General features: G+C 40.8%; 1 protein-coding gene and 1 long non-coding RNA gene across 8 annotated transcripts in view; one reads left to right on the top strand and one right to left on the bottom strand.

Moving 5' to 3' along the window:
* st3gal3b (ST3 beta-galactoside alpha-2,3-sialyltransferase 3b) overlaps positions 1-12,415 on the bottom strand; it is a 54,254-nt gene extending 41,839 nt beyond the window's left edge. For 4 of the 5 annotated variants that reach the window (XM_062987553.1, XM_062987551.1, XM_062987552.1 and 1 more), the window contains exons 1-2: positions 12,201-12,415; positions 4,571-4,718 (exon numbers count right to left, since the gene is read on the bottom strand). In XM_062987553.1, the coding sequence (XP_062843623.1) occupies positions 4,571-4,679 (109 nt within the window). In that variant the 5' untranslated portion in view covers positions 4,680-4,718; positions 12,201-12,415. Of the gene's footprint in view, positions 1-4,570; positions 4,719-11,744; positions 11,891-12,200 lie in introns of those variants that run through there. The other variant, XM_062987550.1, reaches the window with a different exon arrangement.
* LOC134302447 (uncharacterized) overlaps positions 11,793-21,820 on the top strand; it is a 29,826-nt gene continuing 19,798 nt past the window's right edge. For 2 of the 3 annotated variants that reach the window (XR_010007533.1, XR_010007534.1), the window contains exon 1: positions 11,793-12,113. This is a non-coding gene — a long non-coding RNA (uncharacterized LOC134302447). Of the gene's footprint in view, positions 12,114-17,160; positions 17,222-21,820 lie in introns of all 3 variants that reach the window. The other variant, XR_010007532.1, reaches the window with a different exon arrangement.

Here is a 21,820-nt window from a genome sequence, read left to right on the forward strand (position 1 = left end):
GACCAGCTGCTGAATAACGACGCTTATAATTAATCCAGCTGTGGATGTTTCGAGACGATGAAGAAAAAAAATCATGAATGACACCGAGTGATCCGTCAATGAAAAGCGCTGGTGCTGCCCTTCAGTCACCGTTTTAAAATAATGCTAGCAATGCAGTAACACCCTGGACCGGAGGCCAATCCATCAGTCACCGCCTGTGTGGATGCCTGACCGGCTGATAGCACTGCTCTGATTCGAACCATGAATCCCAGAAGTACTGGTTGGCGTAATTTACTACTGCGGCACCCGTACGGATATGACGGATATGATAATTTAACACAAAGCTCATGTTAACGATAAAACACGCTCTGCTATCAGCCAGCCATGCGCCTACACAGACACGCAATCTTCACACACGCTCACAGACACACACCGAATAAAATAAAGGTCTAAGAAAAGCACATGACGAGCGCCTCACTTATATTCACTTATAAACATCTAACACACAAACCTGCAGCCAGCACGGTGCTAAAATAATATATAATAATAATATATGTAATAATAATAAAATTAATAATACAATTCTAATAATTTTAAATATATTATTATAATAGTGACACTTTTTAAATTTTTAAAATATATTATCAATAATGAGAACAATAGTAGTAACAATGATTTAATATTAATAAAAATAAAATGATAAAGTTAATAATGCTAATAAAAAATAACAATCAAGCAATTATTACAACAATTAATTGTTTTATAAACAATTAAAATTATTAATAGTAAAGTAATAAAAATAATACACAAAAATAAACATATTAAAAATTAAAACTAATAACCATAATAATATATAATAAACTTAACAATAATTAAAATACTATAAATAATTATTAATTAAAAAATATGAACACCAATAAATTTTATCCTAATTTAATAATAATAATAAAATTACAAATGATGAATTATAACTTGTCATTTAAATTATTATTTATTTTTTATTATTATTATGTAATATTAATTATTATTAATATTACGTGAGGGATCTATTAGATGTCGATCAGATGTATGTGATTGTGAGGGATCTATTAGATGCGGATTAGACGTACCCACCGTGACCCTGACCAGCGTTCTCAGGGTGGGGTGGCCAAAAGCCAGGCTATATATTTTTTAAAAAGATAAAATATTAGTAAAATGCTAAACAGACTCGTTACGCTGGTACTTCTGGTACCTCTGACAGATACTTTGAAGTGCCCACAGACGTGCCAGTTCTATCGGACCCCAGGTCTTTAATATTCTGATTATTTCACTCTTGTGCTTTTTCCTACAGTGAAACATCAAATAAAATCTGAGTTCTTCATCTCTGTAGTTTCTCTGTGAACTTCGTCATCAAACACACTGGTAGTGAAGGGCCTGGAGCGACTGGCACTGGCATTATTTATTCCAAAACATTACGCAAGGACTCAAAACCAGACCCACTGTCATTCCTACAGCCAAACAGCAGAAAAAACACACACTTTATTCCCATATTTAGGCTTTTTTTTCTCTGGAATTTGTTTGCTTCCATTCAGGTTTTTCTCATGAACAGATTCAGTGTGTGTTCAATCAGGGCCTGGTTCTTCACGCCGTGCTCACCTCACCTCCAGCACCTGTGCGCTTTAAGTTCAAACCACAAAACCTCTCCTCAAAATAAAGTGTGTGAGAATATGAAGCCCGCTGGACAGAGTACAGGTCAGTAATTAGTGTACGTATTAACCCCGGGAGTGCTCGCAGGCTTCGGGTTTGACTAAATCTCTAAATCTAATTCATTGTTCTCTTGCTCCCTCTGGTGGTCAAGCAGCAGTACAGCAACTTTATAGACGTTCACGTTATATTTACATTTTCGGCATTTAGGAGACGCTTTAATCCAGACCTGGGCATTGTACGGCCCATCCCCAACCGGCCCGCATGAGGTTCGTGGCAATTAAAAATTAGACGTAAATAAATGTACATCATGCAATACATGCAATATAACAGGATTGTTTTTGACAGGAGCGCTGTGTCTTTAAATATCCGCAAGTTTCGTTTTCGTGTTTCGCGTCAGCTGCAAACAGAACCGAGTTTGACGGTGGAGTTTTTAACAAGACGTGAACTTCTGAAGTATTTATTAACTGAAGTCAGGTGTAAAGCTGTTTAAGGATCACAATTTATGGTTTAAATCGCTGTTATGGTACTAAACAGAGAAATAAGAACATGAACGAAGCTTCTCTAACTAAACTGCAAGAGCAACAAGGACTTTATATAAAGTTTAACACAACCAGAACTGAAGCAGTCAGGACCAGCTTAGTGATTTTAATAAGAATATCCAACAACAACAAAGGACTGAAAAACAAATGAGGTAATTAAACTCCAAACTAAATAGTGTAAAGTTTAAAACCATTTGTTACTGCACATTTTGTTCACATTTGTTTTTTGTTTTTTTTGCAGTTGTTTGTTTAAATAGTAAAATAATGTTGATGTTACTTCTAATTGTCTGATTGTAACATCTAAACATTAACAACTTATTAGAACTGCACAATTTACTGCTTTTAATAAAGAGTGAGCAGTTGTAGCCCAGCGCTTAAGGTACTGGACTAGTAACCAGAAGGTCGCTGGTTCAAGCCCCACCGCCGCCAGGTTGCTGCTGGCCCTTAACTAATATTGAGCAGAATTAAGTTCACCTTATTGGTCCGGCCCTCCACAACAGTCCCAGTTTCTTATGTGGCCCTTTCGAAAATTTAATTGCCCACCCCTGCTTTAATCCAAAGCAACTTACAGTATACAGTCTAAGCAATTGAGGGTTAAGGGCCAAACAGTGGCAACCTAGCAGTAATGGGGCTTGAACCAGCAACCTTTCGATTAGTAGACCAGTACCTTGACCACTAAGCTACAACTTACAGATGTTTAGGTAAAATACCCTTTTTATAAGTTTTATAAACACTTTATAAGGCACCGGTAGTCAAAGCTGAAGGTGAAGAATGAGCAATATAGTCAAAAGTATTGGGACACCCCTTCTTATTACTGAATTTAGATATTCTAAACACCCATTCCTATCAGATGTATAAAATCAATTGGGTAAAATGTATGAAATGCATCAGAATGTGTACCAACAGTTTAGGGAAGGCTATTTCCCCTTCCTCCGGCGTGACCGTTCCCTTGTGCACAAAGCGTACTTGATAAATACATGGTCTGGTTTAAAGGAACGCTACAGTGCTGTGACCTTCAACCCTGCTGATCTGGAGCATTGACTGCTAGGTGAGCATGACCGTCTCTCTCAACACGGATGCCTGACCGTGTAAGCATTGTTTTGACCGAATAGGCATAAATTCCCACAGGCACACTCCAGAATCTTGTTAAAATCCCTCCCGAAATAGTAAAAACTGTCACTGCCCGAAATACTTCGGCCCATATCGTCACAGCGAAGCTGCTGATGCGTCCTGCAGGACAAGTTACTACATAAAATTATGCTTGTGGAAAGATCATGATCTCATATAAACGTGACAGGTTACATTTCGCAAGCTGTTCTAATAACAATAATAATAATAATACGAGACAGTGTGACATCAGTGCTGGTCTACCTACGTATGTGCTACGGGTAATTGCCGGGTGTCTGGAGTTATAGAGCTTGCTTGATGACACAGGAAAGTCCTTCCCTAAACTGTTGCTGCAAAGTCAGAAGCATGTCATTTCTCTCATATAACTGATTTATTTCACCTGTTAGCAACTGTTGTGGCTAATACACATAGATTCATAGATTGCAAGGGGTGTCCCAATACTTTTGTCCATATACTTTTACATTTACAGAAGCTGGAAGGAATAGAAGGAAGCTGGGGTCGGAGGGGAGGGTCAGTGATTGTACGGCGCCCCTGGAGCCGAGAGGGTTAAGGGTCTCGCTGAAGGGCCGAGCTGGGATTCAAACCCACAACATTTTGAAGGATAGACCTATAGATAGACCTATACTGACTGAGCTATTACTGCCCAAACTGGTAGCTTCCATTCAAACACATGCACTCACTCACTTACTTTAAGCGCTTATCCAATCAGGGTCGCGGGGTGAGGGGTGCTGGAGCCTAACTCAGCTTTTCAATGGGCGCAAGGCACACAGTAACAACCTGGATGGGGCGCCAGTCCATCGCAGGGCACACACATACCCATTCACCATTAGGGCAATTCAGCGTCTCCAATTAACCTGACTGCATGTTTTTGGACTGTTGGGAGGAAACCGGAGCTCCCGGAGGAATCCCACACAGACACGGGGAGAACATGCAAACTCCGCACAGAAAGGACCCGGACCGCCCCGCCTGGGGATCGAACCCAGCATAATAAACATAATAAACACTCAGATAAACTCATACTATTTAAAAAAGCTTCATACATTTTTTGATGTTAAAATGCTCCCGTGTTTGCTGTGAATATCTAATTAGAAGAATAAATTCCCACACAGGTCAGACGATCCTTCCAGGAACAGTTGAATCATTTATCAGACGGCCGTCGAGCTGAGCGGCGCGTGTTGACAGAGCCAGGAGCTTATCAGGAGCGAGAAGACAATAAAGGGGAACAGAGCACGACTCACGTGTTTTGTGTCTCCAAAAGGTGAAGTGCAGCTTGAGGGAGGAGTAGTAGATGAAGACCACGACCATAATGGAGCACAGGACGAACAGCAGCTTGTGTGTGGGCTTCATGATCCTCGGTCATTCACATGGTACCGTCCGCTGCTCGGCCTGCGCACAGGAGAGGAACATCGCGCCGCGAGTCAGTGCCAAAAAATCTGACGCCCGGGTACCGTTCATTCACTTCATCTAGGATTCTTTCAGAACGTAAAAACCCGTCGGTGCATCACGGCCAGGTATTGAGCAACGAGCAAACGAAGACGTGAGGCACGTAAAAATCGCTCCATCTCGCCCGCGCTGGAGCACCCACACCCCATGACGTTCACAAGCCAAACTGGTTTTTAAACTCTAAAAATACTTTAAATAGCGATCGGGTGTTTGCTCGGTCACTCTTTCACGAACACTTTCCTAGACGTCCCACCTGATTAAATTTTTGGGTTAGGTGTAGCAGCAGCAAATTCAGCATCAAATGCAGCAGGGGGATTTTTCTCAACTTCCCTCAAAAAATTGCAACTTCATTGTCATTTCTATGTGAGTTGATGTAGGTAAACGATCTGCAGCAGAATCTCTATATTATGAATTATATAATGATATTATGAAATCGTTTTTGCAGAGGTCGTCTGTACTTCTTGCGGACTCGTTACTAAATGATCGCCTGTGTGTTGTGATGAACGAGGTTCATCCGCATTTATACACGGCGAGAACTGAAGGTCCGAGACTCATGGAACACGAGCCAAACACCAACAATGAGCAGAACAAAGGGAATAAAACAAAGCCGGCGTGAGTGCATGTGGTACCTTACAGATAACGGCGAATCGTTTGAGATTTACGAGCTTTAAAACGGCGGCTTGTTTGTTCTGCGACTGATTTACACCGACTGAGTTCTGCAGACGCTTTTATCAACAGCGTCGTAAAAATCACACCACCACAGAGCAGGTATTATTTAGGTGCTGGATCATTCTCAGCACTGCAGTGACACTGACATGGTGGTGGTGTGTTAGTGTGTGTTGTGTACAGCAGCGCTGCTGGAGTTTTTAAACACCGTGTCCACTCACTGTCCACTCTATTAGACACTCCTACCTAGTCGGTCCACCTTGTAGATGTAAAGTCAGAGACGATCGCTCATCTATTGCTGCTGTTTGATTCGCTCATCTTCTAGACCTTCATCGGTGGTCACAGGATGCTGCCCACGGGGCGCTGTTGGCTGGATATTTTTTTAGTTGGTGGACGATTCTCAGTCCAGCAGTGACAGTGAGGTGTTTAAAAACTCCAGCAGCGCTGCTGTGTCTGATCCACTCATACCAGCACAACACACACTAACACACCACCACCATGTCAGTGTCACTGCAGTGCTGAGAATGATCCAGCACCTAAATAATACCTGCTCTGTGGTGGTCCTGACCATTGAAGAACAGCATGAAAGGGAACAGATGGAATACAGTCAGTAATTGTAGAACTACAAAGTGCTTCTATATGGTAAGTGGAGCTGATAAAATGGACAGTGAGTGTAGAACCGAGGAGGTGGTATTAATTTTATGAATGATATGAACACGCTGTTTGAGCTTCACGCTGAGCTGAAGTACTGATAGCTGTGCAGAAATAATCTGCACCTGAAGCACAAAGGCAGGTAAGAACATGAACCCTGACTCGTTAAACCACGCTCGTTCATAACATGATGTAATGGTGCCAATTACTAAACAACAAAACAAAAACAAACGGCCGCACAGAGCCGAGCGGATGGCTGCGGCACACCCCGAGGCTCGTCCCGGTCGTTTCTGATGGGCATGGGGACAAATGCTATTAAAATAGAGCGAGCTCTGAGTGATCCCTCAGCCAGATTAACAGACGCTCTTCTCAACAGAAGGCTTCTCACAAGAATTTGGAGTATGTCTGTGGGAATCTGAATCCGAACCCCGCCCTGACCGAGGAGATCGAAGCTAACCCGTATCCCCTCCGAAACATGAGCAGCAGCCGGATGCATTTTTGCCACCCACACATTGATGAGTTTGGCGCCACCTAGCGTTGCATGCGGAGAGACACACCCTAAGGGCGCTCTTCCTCATCTCTGTGCAGGCACCTCTAATCAGCCGTCATCTCTAAAGAGGTCGTAATCGCATTCTGACAGAGAGAGACCCACATCCGGTTCTTTGTCCCGCCCCCCAACTGAGCAACCGGCCAATCGTTGCTCATACAGCCGCTCAGCTTCGAACCGGTGAAGCGGAGCTGGATTCGATACCACGTACTCAGAATCCAGCTCTGGTTGCAGCGTGTCTTTTTACCGCTGCGCCACCTGAACGGCTGATGATCAATTTATTACACCTTTTTGCAACTGTTGTGCCTGAAACACATGAATTCAAACATTAGAACGGGCGTACCGATATTTCTATCCATGTACACCCCTGATAATTACAGGCTAGGGTGCAGATCAGGGTCACAGAGAGTCCGGCTCCACCGGATAATACAAAATGCAAGTCAGGAATACATTTACATTTTGTGTATTTAGCAGACACTTTTATCCAAAGCGATTTACAGAACTGTGTCTAAGCAATCAATGGTTAAGGGCCTTGCTCAAGGGTCCAACAGAGGCAACCTGTCAGTGGTGGGGCTTGAACCAGCAACCGTTCGATTACAGTACTTTAACCGCTAGGATACAACTGCCCTAGGACAGGATACCCCAATCACAGAGCTTTGGCCATCAATCCCTCAGACATACCCGAACATGTCTGTGTGGACACTGGACGGCCAACAGCACCGCAGAGATGAGAGGGGATTTTTCTTACCCGCTCTGTGGTTTGGAACTAACCGGACCGGTATTATTATTATTTCTCCAGAGGGCTTTTATTCAGCAAAAAAATAAGCTGAGTTCAAGCTTCAGTTCAAGTTCAGTTTGGACCTGAAGGTGTGATGAAGCAGCAGGCTGGGATTATACGCCGCAACACCGACAGTTCTTGTTGGTTCTTGTTTTTAAACACGGCATAAACGTTTGTGGGGTTTTTATTCATTATGAACGCTTCAATCATCGAACCAATCATGTGCTTATCATACAAATAGCTACAATAAAGTTTAGGACTGCTCTTGTGTTTTCCTTGGTTGAGCGATTCATTTACAGTTCCAGGTACGTGTGGTTCTCGTCTCTCTTTGGTGTATTTGAGGCAGGTTGGACGATTTGGGATCCGAGCTGTCAAAATACAGCCGTACCTTGAAGCTGGACATCAGTTGGTTCTGGCTGAGTTTTAAAGACGTTGAGTTTCGAGGTATTTTTTCTCCCATAAGGATGTTTGGGAAACCTGTTAATGGCTCATGTAAAATAATGAGGTTGTTTTTGACACTTAAACACTGAAAATAACACAAATCTAATATAAAAAGCTGATTCTGATTCTCACCATTACTCAGAAGCTCGAGAAGTTTAAAAGTGAAACAGGGAGGAGAATCCAGATAAACACAGATACATGTGGAGCTGTAACCCTGGATCTGACGCTTATTCCACACTAATGCAGATTATGCAGCTCAGATTCAAACTTTGATGACGTTTTACCGCTCAAGCCGAGCGCTGAACAAAGTGTCTGTTCCTTGTTAATTTGAATTTAGGTTTAAGAGTACAAATTTCTCGACGAAGGGCGTTGAGTTTCAAAGATTTTGAGTTTAGGGGACGTTGAGTTACAAGGTACTGCTGTAAATTGAAATGTTTATCAATTATTTTTTAATTGTAGGTCTGAATGTTTGCTTGACTGTAATCTGGACCTTTGCTCAAGACTTTGTTCATCAAATGTTGATCAACTTGCAAAATTCTTTCACTATTGGACACAACAAGGTCAGTTTACTCATTTAGAATATTACTAACTTAAAATATTGGTTAGCGTGAAGGCCATTTATGTTTTGGTTCAACAGCAGCGGACGTTAATAAAGTTCCACAAGATAAAGAACGAGACAAAACAAAAGCTGAAACACTAAATCACTTGGTCTCCTCGGTGCCAAAACCTCTTTTAAGTGGTGAAAACATTACAAAGTGATAAATTCTTTACTGTCCCAACTTTTTTTGGAATGTGTTGCAGGTCTGAAATGCAGGAATGGATGTTTATTAATAAATGAAATGAAGTTGAGCAGATAAAAGATGAAATATCTCAGCTTCATCCTGTCTGCAATGAAGTAAAAGTCAAAGTAAATGAAAGAAACTCTGTGTTTTTATTATTTGCATTTTCCATATTGTCCCAACTTTTTCTGATTTGGGGTTGTACTTAAAAAACTAAATTAAAAAAGATTATAAACTAGACGTACTTGAACGCTGAATTAACAGAGACTTAAATCATTGGAAACGGGAAGCAACAGTGTTGGGTATTGTTTGTATTTTAGCGATTCCGACTCCGATTCTGCTTATCAGTTCCTGTTCTTATCGAGTTTTATTAAACGGTCAAATGTTTAGCTACCAAATATATCTTTATTAAGTGTTAACTAAACAATCACAAAGTAAATAGACCAGAATCAGCTCTTAAATTAAACGTTAAATATTGTACTGTAAATATTAAACTGTAACATACATCGTACAGATCATCTCTTGAGAGAACTAAAAGTCCGTCCGAGCAGCAACAGGGTCAAAATGTCTGCAAGTAAATAATCAAGATGCTTAAGATGCACCCCAACAGTTCCTCTGAGGGAAAATCAGCGGTCTATAAATGAATAATGGAGAACTTCAGGGTTCCCACATGTATCACACTCGTTTAGTTTTATACAGTGAAGCCACACGTCTGACTGTTCACACTGTAGACTGAGGTAGTAACATTGACATGCGATGGCAGATCTATACGTACTTCCTCGCGTTTAGGAAGCGATAAGCAGAACCGAAATTTAGTTTGTACCCGTTACCTGCTGTTTTGAGTTTGGCTCTTAATTGAAGCCGAGTTTCAGTTCCCGACCCTAGTGGTAGATACGAAAGACGAAAGAGAAGCATCAGACTGGAAAGAACGTACGGATGACAGCACAGCGCAGGCTGAAGAACCCGTCGGTCAACACGTCTGATTTCTAGTGAAACTGACATGGACTTCATGTTTGCCAACATGATGGGCAAAGGTACAGAGGTACGGCGCCCCTGGAGACGAGAAGGTTAAGGGCCCAAAGGTGACCGCTTTCGATTGAAAGTCCAGAGCTCTACGCACTTAGCTACCACCGTCCCCGCTGCTGTAATGGAGCCGTTTGTGGAATCAACGCCTGAAACCACTTCTGCTTCTTATTGGCTTGGCTTGATGAGGGGAATATTAGAGTAATGTGGGAGAAGTCATGATGACACCCAAGTATAAGGAAGTTCTGTCTGACGTTATCCTCAATTTTGGAGCGTTGAGAGGAAAATTCGGCTACGAAATAGATCGGCTGCAAAAAATAAAATACATAAATAAATAAATCACCAGAGCGACGATTGCTGATGATTCAACGCCAGTAGTCATAACAAGTCAAGTGCTTTTAAAAGCTTTTAAGATCGCTGCTGTGGATATGGATTTTAGAATATTGTGCAAGTCCTTGACCTGCCAAAGAGCTTAACGTGTTTTTACACTGTTTGCCCGCAACCCTGATGCACTCCTCCTATTTATTATCTGGGCTTAAGGCACTGAGAGCCCTAGGCTGTCTGTGCAGACACCCGTCTGTCTGACTGGCTCTGACTGGGATTCAAACTCTGCACTGATGTGCTAGCACCCTGGACAACCGCACCCCCCAAGCGCCCAATAGAACTTTTCAGATTAATTTTTTTGTCTTGTGCGCCGAAACGTTCCACTTTGATGGAATCTAAAATATCTAAATAAGGTATGATATGGGTACGGGTACACACCACTACTATCACAGGGGTTACAGACTACCTAGCAGCCGTTTAGTAGCACAGTAGCTCCATGAGGGACAGTCCTGTCTCTCTCCAAATCTTTCCAGAATGAACAGGACCGTAATCAGTAGCTTGACTGAATGGTGCTGAAAGACGAGGTGGAAACCAATTAGATAATGACGGACGTTTGAAGGTCCTTGTTGACCCCTGTCTCGATTCTGGACGAGAAGATGCACCTGGTCTACAGACTGGATTGGATGCGTCACACTGGGGCACGAGTAATTAGGAAGAGGGTAGACACCAGTTCCTGAAGTGTTGCAGACTCTCCTGGGCTATAATAATGGACACTCTCTTTATTATTGTTATCAATGTGAAGTTTAGAAGCTGAAGACTGTTATGGTGTAGAGGTGTGTTAGGCACCCTTAAAGCTGAAAACTACATACGCAGCTAAGAGCAACATACTCTTCCTTCCATCTAGCAATGTCTTTTCAAGGCACATCTCTGCTTGTCTTAGCAAGACAACACCAAACCACGTTTTCAACTAATGGCTTTGTGGTAAAAGAGTGCAGGTACTAGACTGGCCTGCCCATACCTGAAACCCAATATTTGACAGCGGAGACCTCAAACTGTTGAGTAGCTGAAGTGTTACGTCAAGCAAGAATTAAAAATATCCCACTGAAGCAATGGGTGACATTAGTTCCTAAATAATTACAGAATACCATTGAAAGGGAAAGTAAACATAACTCTATCCCAACGTTTTTAGGGACGTGTTGAGGACACCAAACCTGTTTTAAACGAATGGCTTTATGGTAAGAGAGTGCGGGTACTAGACTGGCCTGCCTGCAGTTAAAATATCCCACTTTCATGACTGAAGCAGTGGGTGACATTAGTCGCCAAATAATTACAGAACACCGTTGAAAGGGAAGGTAATTGTGACTGTCCCAAATTTTTAGGATGTGTTGAGGACATCAAATTTACACCAAAGAATGGCTGGAAATTATTGAGTTCTGTTATTATTTACATTTTTCCAACAGCACCAACTTTTGTGCTTCAAATTGAAATGAAATTTTGTGACACTACTGTAAATATCTTGATGAGTTTTGATAGTTTGTGAATCCTTATAATAAATAACCTTGGTTGGAAAACAGGTAAATAATCATAAATGATTTAATTTTACTATTAAAGAGTGGATTAAAACATTAAAATGAAAATAAAACACATTTATAGATATAACCGAGTAGGATGAGGCCAGGCTGACAGGACGGTGACCGTTACAGTCAGACTAATAACCGTTATTTTTTGAAAAAATTTGAATTTCAGCGAAGGCGAGTTACCTTTGCTGTTCCGTCACGCGCGAAGGGCCTGTTCTTAGCTCGCGACCACCTAGGCAAAAGGCTGCGTCCCAAACCGCACACGTCTGTCCTGACTAGGGTGCCAAACTAGTTTCAAGTGCACGCTGTAGCGTACTAATCTGACTCACTATCCTGTACGACAGAGTGCCTTTTGGGACGCGACCGGAGTTTTGATTGAAAACTATCAGTACGCTGATACAGTTACTTTTGCCACCCAACAAGTCGGACAGCCAAACCCTGACAGCGAGAACCCTCAGATTGAGCTCAGAGCCGGGCTCAGAAGACCGAACCGCCGCGGCGAGTGGACATTTTCTTCACTGACAGCCGAAGACATTGCGTCAGAAAACAACGGTAAGCACTCTAGCGATCACATGTTGGAAGACGGACGTGTCTCCAGTCAGTCTACCTTAACGTATAAATGGGGGTTTTTCGTATTACCTGACTCCCCGTCCTCGGTCCTAGGCGAATAGATGTAGCAGCGCTGGCATGTTTCTCTCCACGGCTTCAACTTCCATGTCTCCTCTTCCCCTTTAAAGCCAAGCTGTAAAATAACGGTATGGTCGTTGCTACTGGGCATCCGTCTCTCCCTTTAACCATAACCCTCAGTCTTTCTCTATTTTAGTGTGTGTGTGTGTGTGTGTGGATAGAACCCTCCCGTTTGCTAAAGAGACTAATAGACTCGGGAGGGTTGCCAGATTAAGAAATATCACCAACACACATTCCTACAAGACTAAACTGTGGGCAAGCGAATTGCTTAACCCTTTCAGGCACACACACAAACACACAGTTTCTTTCAAAATGCCACATTTATTGATATGAACGAGTACAAACCATTAAACTAAAACAGATTAAAACTTTGAGGGGGTGGCTCGGTGGGTAGCACTGTCGCCTCACAGCAAGAAGGTCCTGGGTTTCATCCCCAGGTGGAGAGGTCCGGGTCCTAAATTGTCCATGACTGTGTTTGCCATTAAAAACTCGTCCTGTCATGAATGTAACCAAAGTGTGTAAAACATGACATTAAAATACTAATAAATAAATAAATAAAAATCTTGAGGTTCAGGGTCAAAGAAGAAGAACGCCTTTATGTGTCATATAATTAATTATTTTTCTGCTGCATAGCAGAGCCTGGATTTAAACCAACAATCTTCTGATTGATAGCCCACAAGGCTACTAGTTGGACAAAGTGTTCAAAGTTAATTTCTGAGGCGGCTTCTATACTCAGCTATTCTCAGCTTGCTCTACAATTTCATCGTCTTGTTTAATTTTTTGTGATAAATATAAACACGGTTCTTTGTCTTATCGATGCACAGCCCAGCTTTGCACCCTCACACATCCATTTTGTGTAGTACAGACTCTCAAAACTTGTTCATTTAGAATAAACATGGGTCACATGGGTCAAAATTAGTGGCTATCCAGAGTAACAACAATACATTTAGGGCAAACACAGAATAACATGGAGAAAATGGAATAAACATCATGCATATAGGATAACTCTGATAAGTCCATGGTTATTTCAGCAAGCGTGTGGCTTTGTAGACACAGAGTGCGTGTGCTTGACTGGCCTGCCTGCAGTCCAGCTCTGCCTAGTATTAAAAATATATCAGACGATGACAAACGTGGACGGTTGAGCAGCTGAAGTCTCATATCAAGCAAGAAAGGAGCAATTTGAGTCCTCAGTTCCCAAAGCATTAAAAAGTCTCATTAATAAGAACACGCCTCAGTCCCAACTTTTTTTTTTGAGTGTTTCAGGCATCAAATTCGACATTTTTATATTTACAAAATACCAAATATTTCTTTCTTTTTACATTCATCAGCTGATGACAGATGAAAGAGAATGACCACATTACAGATTATGCTTTTAATGCATGTTACAAAACGTCCCAACTTTTTTGGAAAGGGGGTTTGTAAATGTTATTTCAGTTTAGAGTGAAACAGCCCAATCTGGCAGTCCTGTCCCGTTTAGCACAGTCACTCACTTATCTTACACTTATGCAGGCTTTAAATAACACTGACCCGGGCACTTTCACTGGAATTTGTGTTTCTTTTTATAAATGTGACGGAGTCACCTGTAAGCTGGTGCACACGAGTATCAGACATAACGTTAGGTCTTTTATATCAACATGCACAGCAAATTACAGTGTGAACTGTAGCATTATTTGGTATTAGGTTACATGTAGATGGAACTCTTAATGCTGTGAGGTGTGTAACTACGATTTGAAAAGATTTCACATACAAAGTGTTTATTACAGAGATTCTGCTGTACGTTCATGATGTTATTGCAATGGATTGGCGCCCTGTCCAGGGTGTATTCACTTTTGCCCTGCGCCAAGTGTCAGACCCACCACAACCCTGACCAGAATGAAGAGTTACTGAAAATAAAAATAAATAAATAATGAACAATTGGTAAAACAAATGGCAAAACACTATAATATTATAGTTGGACATGTAAATACAGATTAAACCTGCAACTTTCATAAAATAATAATAATAAACTCTATTATAATAATAGTAATAATAATTCATTCATCAGACACGGTCATAAAATAAGTCATAACAAATCCACAGATTTTTAAAGAAGAAAAGTAAGAAGGTTCACCACAGGAATCCAGACTTGATTTAAAGACGACAGTGTCTGTCATCTACACTTTATGGCTAAAAGTATTTGGACACCTGATCACAAGCTGGTTGGACGTCCAATTTAAAAAACAAGTGCTATTAAAATAGAGTGATCTCAATGTGATCCTTTCTAGTCACTCAGTCCCTCTTCCTTGAAGTTTGTCCGTGGGAATTTGTGCCCATTCGGTCAAAAAATGACAGCATTTGTATGGCTGGGCACTGATGTCGGTGTTCCGGGTCATCCCAGAGCTGTTGAGTGGCGCTGAGGTCAGGGCTCCGTGCAGGACGCTGGAGTTTCTGCCACCCAAGAAGGATGGAGGTCCCTGCTGAGTCTGGTTCCTCTCAAGGTTTCTTCCTGTAATTTTAAGGGAGTGTTTCCTGCCGCTCTCGCCCTCGGCTTGCTCAGTAGGGGTTTTTGGTCTGTTGGTCCTGGATTCTGTAAAGTTGCTTCGAGACAATGTCCATTGTAAAGAGTGCTATATAAATAAATTTGACTTGACTTGACTTTAAACCAAGCTCTTCTTCATGCTGGAAGAGGACAGGCAAAGTGATGTGGTTGCTGTATTACACCTGTTAGAAATCGCTGTGGCTAAGACACATGAATTAAAAAATACTTTTGTCCGTATATTAGTGTACCATACCTGTCTGAGAAGAATTAAAAGAACTTTAGAATGATAAATTGTGCAGCAAAGGAGTCAGGTGGTGTTTCTTTATATTATTATACAATTATAAACAATTTATTGTTGCTCGTAATGAAAGAACAGCAGTAAAACCTAAAGCACAAAATGTCTTTGTCTTGTTACTGGTCCGTTTTTGTATTTTTTAGGGGTATGCAAACTTTTGCACTGAACTGTACAATCACATGCTGGGGAAATGAATACTCACCGGAGCTCTTTCATGAGCAGTTCGGTTTGTCAGGAACTCGCTTGTGTGGTATCAGTGTGTTTTCTTAGTTGGTGTTTGTGTAAAAACCGCACCATGTTCAAACAGTTAAAGCCAACCTCAAACACTCGTGAATGAGAGTAGAGTCGGTTCAGGTACACCGTGGACTCGTTTTGTGTTTAGGAAGCCGAGATGATTAGATGGTTGCAGCGATTCTGAGGGGGGTGAATTCCAGAGTTTTGGGGCTATAATTTAAAAAGGTCTAGCACCCATGGATGTGAGTTAGAACCGCCTAGGTAAGGACGGAGGAGTAATGATGGGGTAAATCAGTGTTAGAGAGGTGTCAGACCATAAAGAACTTTGTAGGTAGAGTCGGCAGAAATGTGTTGGTCAGAGCGTGTTGTGTTTGTGAGGCTGCAAAACTAGAAAAAGATCAGGCCAGTGCAATAATAATAATAATAATTATAATAATAATATAGTCCAAGCGTTTGAGCTTCTTAGAGCTTAAGTATGGGTCGAATATGGAAGATAAAAGAACAAGATCTTGACCTGGTAATTAATACATCCTTCAGATGTTAGTAACAAATCTAAAGTTACTTCAGGCTTAAACTTCATGTCTAAGGTAAATAAGGGTAAATAATATGACGTCAATTTTGTTTATGTCCTGAAAGAACTCTTAGAGAGGTTGGGAGGTGTGTTTAGTAGGGGTGAGTATCATGATGAATATGATGAATGACGTGACTCAATAGAGCTATGTAGAGTTTGGACTGTAACTGGAAATGTGTTTCTTTATGCAATTAAAAAGCTGTTGTGCAGGTTCAGTAATTCAGTAGTTCAACCAACAACCCTCATCAGAACTCTGTCATTACTGGTCTAGCTAAACAAATAATCAAGAAAGTGGTGATAACCCTGTATCACAACATTCTTGATTATTTTCACTAATAACTGTAGGTGTGAGATTCTTTCATAGCTATTTAGAATGGTATAGGATCCGACCCGTGTTCTTATAGCATGTCTTAAACAGGTGGTTAAATACTAGAGGCAAAACACCTGGTAATTAGGTAATAATAATGTAAGATTAGAAGACGGAGTCTAGAAGAATGCAGAAGAGTCTTGAGAGCTGTGTCTAATTTCTGCATTTAATTAATGGTTTGATTTTAATAAACATGGTTTACTAGTGATCCAAACAAGTGTGTGTTGATTTAGTAACGTTATTATGAAAATAAATAGATTTTGTATCTGATATTATGTTATGTTATATTATATTACACCGATCAGCCATAACATTAAAACCACCTCCTTGTTTCTACACTCACTGTCCATTTGATCAGCTCCACTTACCATATAGAAGCACTTTGTAGTTCTACAATTACTGACTGTAGTCCATCTATTACTCTACATGCCTTTTTAACCTGCTTTCACCCTGTTCTTCAATGGTCAGCAGGACCCCCACAGAGCAGGTCTCGGCACTGCAGTGATACTGACATGGTGGTGGTGCGTTAGTGTGTCGTGCTGGAGTTTTTAAACACCGTGTCCACTCACTGTCCACTCTATTAGACACTCCTACCTAGTCGGTCCACCTTGTAGATGTAAAGTCAGAGACGATCGCTCATCTATTGCTGCTGTTTAGCAGCCTGGCACACAGCTATAGGGACAAATGCCACTAATAAAGCTAAAGCACCCATCATGCCAGTGTGGTTCTGCAGTGCAGCCTTTTAATTGATATCATGTATTTTCTGCAATGGCAAAATTCCTTTTAAATGTTTGTCTGTTAGTTTGTTTTACATGAAGAGCCATAAATCTTTATTGCAGGATCTACTGCATGTTACGTGCAAACACAAATGCAGCATGTAGTAACAGAAGTGACATGTAGTAAAAGAACATTGTATTGTATTTGTAGAGGAAGACTGAACAGGGTCCGAATGAAACGCTGACACCGGGCTCTTTGTGATTCATCATGGGTCTGTATTTATGATTTATAAACACACGTTCATATATGCAGCCCTGTATTTAATAAAAAAAAGGTGCAGAAACCCCCACAATTAACCCATTAATAACCATAAACGTCTAATCCTGCCTCGCTCATGTTTACTTTGGTTATGAACGTCCTGCAAGCAGCTCTCACACACTCATATAACGTCAAGATTAATGAGGACACGTGTTCATAGTCGAGAAAGGGAAATATTTGTATAACTGAACTAATGTGAGAGAGTAAATTTAACTTTAATATGATGTAAAATTATTTAATAAACACTATTGAAAAGTCACGTTTCTATTTAACTCATTTTCATTATAATTCTTCACATTTATTAGATTTTTAAGACATATTCAAGTGATTGTAATTAAATTAAAAAGGAAGAATAGTTTAGATTAAATGTAAACTTTCCTTGCTGTAGGTACTTAAATAATTTATTTTATCACTGTAGTGATCATGATCTCATATTCAGTTATAAATTAGCAGCTCTTTTAGGTCGTGCTGTATAAACTTGCCCTGTCTTGCCTGTATGAAGCGTGTAATAACCTGTAACTCATGCTCTCGTATCAGCTCCTAATAAACAGCTCCTGATAAAACACTCGATAGCTACTCATATTTGTCCAGACTTTTTTAAAAACGATTAAATTACATTAGTAACCTGAGCTCTGAATGTCTGAGCTCTATTTAATCCTGGAAGATTCGTGTTTCCGTGTTCATGTGTCCACTGTATTACTGAATCAATTCAGCTCTTATTTACAAGCGTTCGGGGCCGGATTTACTTGTTTGGACATGGTGCGGTTTTCACACAAAGGGTCAAACAGTGCCAGCTTAAACCAGGCAGGGGTATCCTAGGGATTAAGGTACTGGAACAGTAATCATAAGATTTTCGGTTTAAGCCCCACCATCACCAAGCTGCCACTGTTGGGCACCTGAGCAAGGCCCTAAACGTCAATTGTTCGAATTGTATTTAGTGACGGCACGGTGGCTAAGCGGGTAGCACTGTCGCCACAGCAAGAAGGTCCTGGTCCTTTCTGTGTGGAGTTTGCATGTTCTCCCCATGTCTGTGTGGGTTTCCTGCGGGAGCTCTGGTTTCCTCCCACAGTCCAAAAACATGCAGTCAGATTAATTGGAGACACTGAATTGCCCTATAGGTGAATGTGTAAGTGTGTGCCCTGCGATGGACTGGTGCCCTTGCCAGGGTGTTACTGTGTGCCTTGCGCCCATTGAAAAGCTGGGATAGGCTCCAGCACCCCGTGCGACCCTGATTGGATAAGCAGTTAGGAAAGTGAGTGTATTTAGTGATAATTGTAAGTCACATGAATAAAAGCAAACGCTAAATGACCTCCCCATTTCCAGTCCGGTACTTTAACCACTGAGCTACTAACTTCTTGAATTTTCCATTTTTTAATTCACTGCACTAAAATGTGTCAGATACTTTTGCACAAACGTACAGACTTTAATCGAACATCCTTTCCTTAAAAAAATCTGATGTATTCTGTTAGCCAAAGCTTAGAGGCGAGTTTCTCTTTTTAATGGACTGGAGAAAACACTTATAACCACTTGTCATTTTTACTTCTATAATAAAGAATACAGAATAATATGTTAGAACACCCAGAATCCTCATGTCCCGAGCCTCCCCGTCCTGTTCAATTAAAATACAGATCATTTCTTACCTATGATCTTATAGGTCTATAAAGCTGGCAAGTCTTAGCAAACTAATATAAATATAAGAGTGTATTTATGGAGCTTTTTTTTTTAGCTTTGTGATGTTTTTGTGTCTGTTTGTATAGATAATAAAGTGACCGTGTGTAAATGTTTAGCTCATGTTTACACATAAAATAAACCCTTGATACTAAAACTACTCTTTTTTTACAGTGTTCTAATTTTACATGATGCAAATGCTGAGTAAAAGAATGATTGAAATGAGGAAGAGTGCTCTCACGGAGGATAACCTTCTTCTGGTCGTCAGTCGAGCTGCTTTAAAACGCCACAGCCAATATGTGCACTATTATGTGTTCTGACCATTTTTTAAATGCATTTTCTTCCAATTTTCCACCAAGTCTAGTCATACCCACTTCCCCAAACTCATGATCTCCCCAATCTCATGATAAGGACTGCAGCACTTGTATGAGCTCTGTCTCCGGTAACATCTTTACTGTGTGGATGTGGGTCTGTACTGTTAGTTCCTTGGGGTAGAAAAATGTCAGTGGCACCATTAACAGTACAACAGGTTTGGCTGGTGCATAAATGAACAGGACTGGCGGTCGTGTAATAAAAAAATAGCTGTAGGGGTTGCAGTACCCTTCAGCAAAACGAAATATAGAAGGAAGGAACCGTGAGAAAATCCCCTCTGCCAGTTTCCTCACGTCACTTCTGTACAATTCTGATAAATGTGTTATGATTATTCCAGTACAGTGATGATAGGTCTTCTCTCAACCTCGGCATGTTCAGCATTGATATAGATATAGACATTTATTAGAACAGAGCGACGTCTGTGTGATCTTTTCAGCTAGAACAGCAGCCACTCCTCTGAGAGGGCTTCTCACATAGCATGGAATTATGTCTGTGACAAAATGAAGGCATTTAGCCGCTCAGGTGGCGCAGCGGTAAAAAAGTACGCTAGCACACCAGAGTTGGGGTTTGGAATAGTCAAGTCAAGTCAAGTCAACTTTATTTATATAGCGCTTTTTACAATAGACATTGTCTCAAAGCAACTTTACAAAATCCAGGACCAACAGATACAAAAACCCCTGTTGAGCAAGCCGAGGGCGACTGTGGCAAGGAAAAACTCCCTGAAAATTACAGGAAGAAACCTTGAGAGGAACCAGACTCAGCAGGTCCTTCTTGGGTGGTCTGGAGGAAACTTTAAATAAATACACGATTTACACAAATCATACAAACACAGAATTAAATGATCTAAAAGTCATAACTGGTAATAAATAGATAAATAAACAATTAAATAATAATAGAGTTGTTATCCGCTCTAGTCTTCAATAAAGTCTATAGTGATTTCTTGTCGTTGCAATTACTCCAGACCCGTCACATCTGACAGGAGCAGCATCGTTGTCCCGGCAGTCTCGACTTTAATCCTTAACCTCGGCGGGTAAACAGGTTTCCATCAGAATGCCCTCGGGGTAAAACAACAGAGAATGTAGTTAATAATGTACAATGCTAGTTGACAAACAGTTTTACAGAGAGTTTTAGACTCCGGCAGCCCTAATTATTACAGCATAACTAAAAGGGAGAGCGAGCAGGTAACAAGGTCATGAAGGCTTTCACAGGACATCAGCGCCCATCTCCCCACCGTCACCAAACCTGAGTGATCGGACAAGAGAGGCAGAACGACAGCAACCCAACATCCCTGATCACCACAAGTTTCTATGACCAAGAACCCCCAAGCTCTGCGCCTTTGTCTATACTAATCAAAAGCCTGAGAAAATAAATATGTTTTCAGTCTAGACTTAAACATTGAGACTGTGTCCGAATCCCGAACAGAGGCAGGAAGATTATTCCAGAGTTGTGGAGCTTTGTAAGAAAACGCTCTTCCACCAGCCGTGATCTTTTTAATTTTAGGAACTATAAGTAACCCTGCATCTTGTGAACGAAGTGGACGCGCTGGGCTGTAGTGATTAATAAGTTCACTCAGATACTGTGGAGCCAGACCATGTAGCGCTTTATAAGTTAGTAAAAGTATTTTGTAATCAATGCGAAATTTAACTGGCAGCCAGTGTAGAGACGATAGAACAGGAGTAATATGGTCAAATTTTTTAGTTCTAGTTAGCACTCGAGCTGCTGCATTTTGAACTAATTGGAGTTTGTTTAAGGATCTACCAGAGCATCCAGTTAGAAGAGCATTACAATAATCTAACCGAGAAGTTATAAACGCATGGATCAGTTTTTCGGCGTCATTAACAGATAGTATATTTCTTATTTTAGAAATGTTACGCAAATGATAGAAAGCAACTCTAGTAATATTATTAATGTGTGTATCAAATGAGAGATCTGAATCTATTGTGACACCTAAGTTTTTTACATCTGGGCTGGGAGTAACAGAGAACGTGTTTAAGTTTAGCACCAGGTTAGACAACTTGTCTCTTGCAGCTTTAGAGCCAACAAGTAAAACCTCTGTTTTATCTGAATTAAGTAAAAGAAAATTACATGACATCCAGTTTTTTATGTCGTTTACACAATCTTCTATCTTACTGATTGTGTCAGTATCATTTGGTTTGGCTGATATATACAGCTGTGTGTCATCTGCATAGCAGTGAAAGTTTATGCCATGTTTATGAATAATTTCACCTAGTGGAAGCATATAGAGTGTAAATAATAGCGGTCCCAGTACCGACCCCTGTGGAACACCATACTTTACTTTTGTAGTTTCCGAGCATTTATTATTTACATAAACGAATTGAGAGCGGTCAGTCAGATATGATTTAAACCAAGAGAGTGCGAGTCCTTTAACACCTACTGTATTTTCTAGCCTCTCCAGTAAAATGTTATGATCGACCGTATCAAACGCTGCGCTAAGATCTAATAGAACAAGAAAAGAGACACATCCATTATCAGAAGACATTAACAACTCGTT

This window comes from Trichomycterus rosablanca, chromosome 25, assembly GCF_030014385.1.
Source record: "Trichomycterus rosablanca isolate fTriRos1 chromosome 25, fTriRos1.hap1, whole genome shotgun sequence".
Lineage (NCBI taxonomy): Eukaryota > Metazoa > Chordata > Actinopteri > Siluriformes > Trichomycteridae > Trichomycterus > Trichomycterus rosablanca.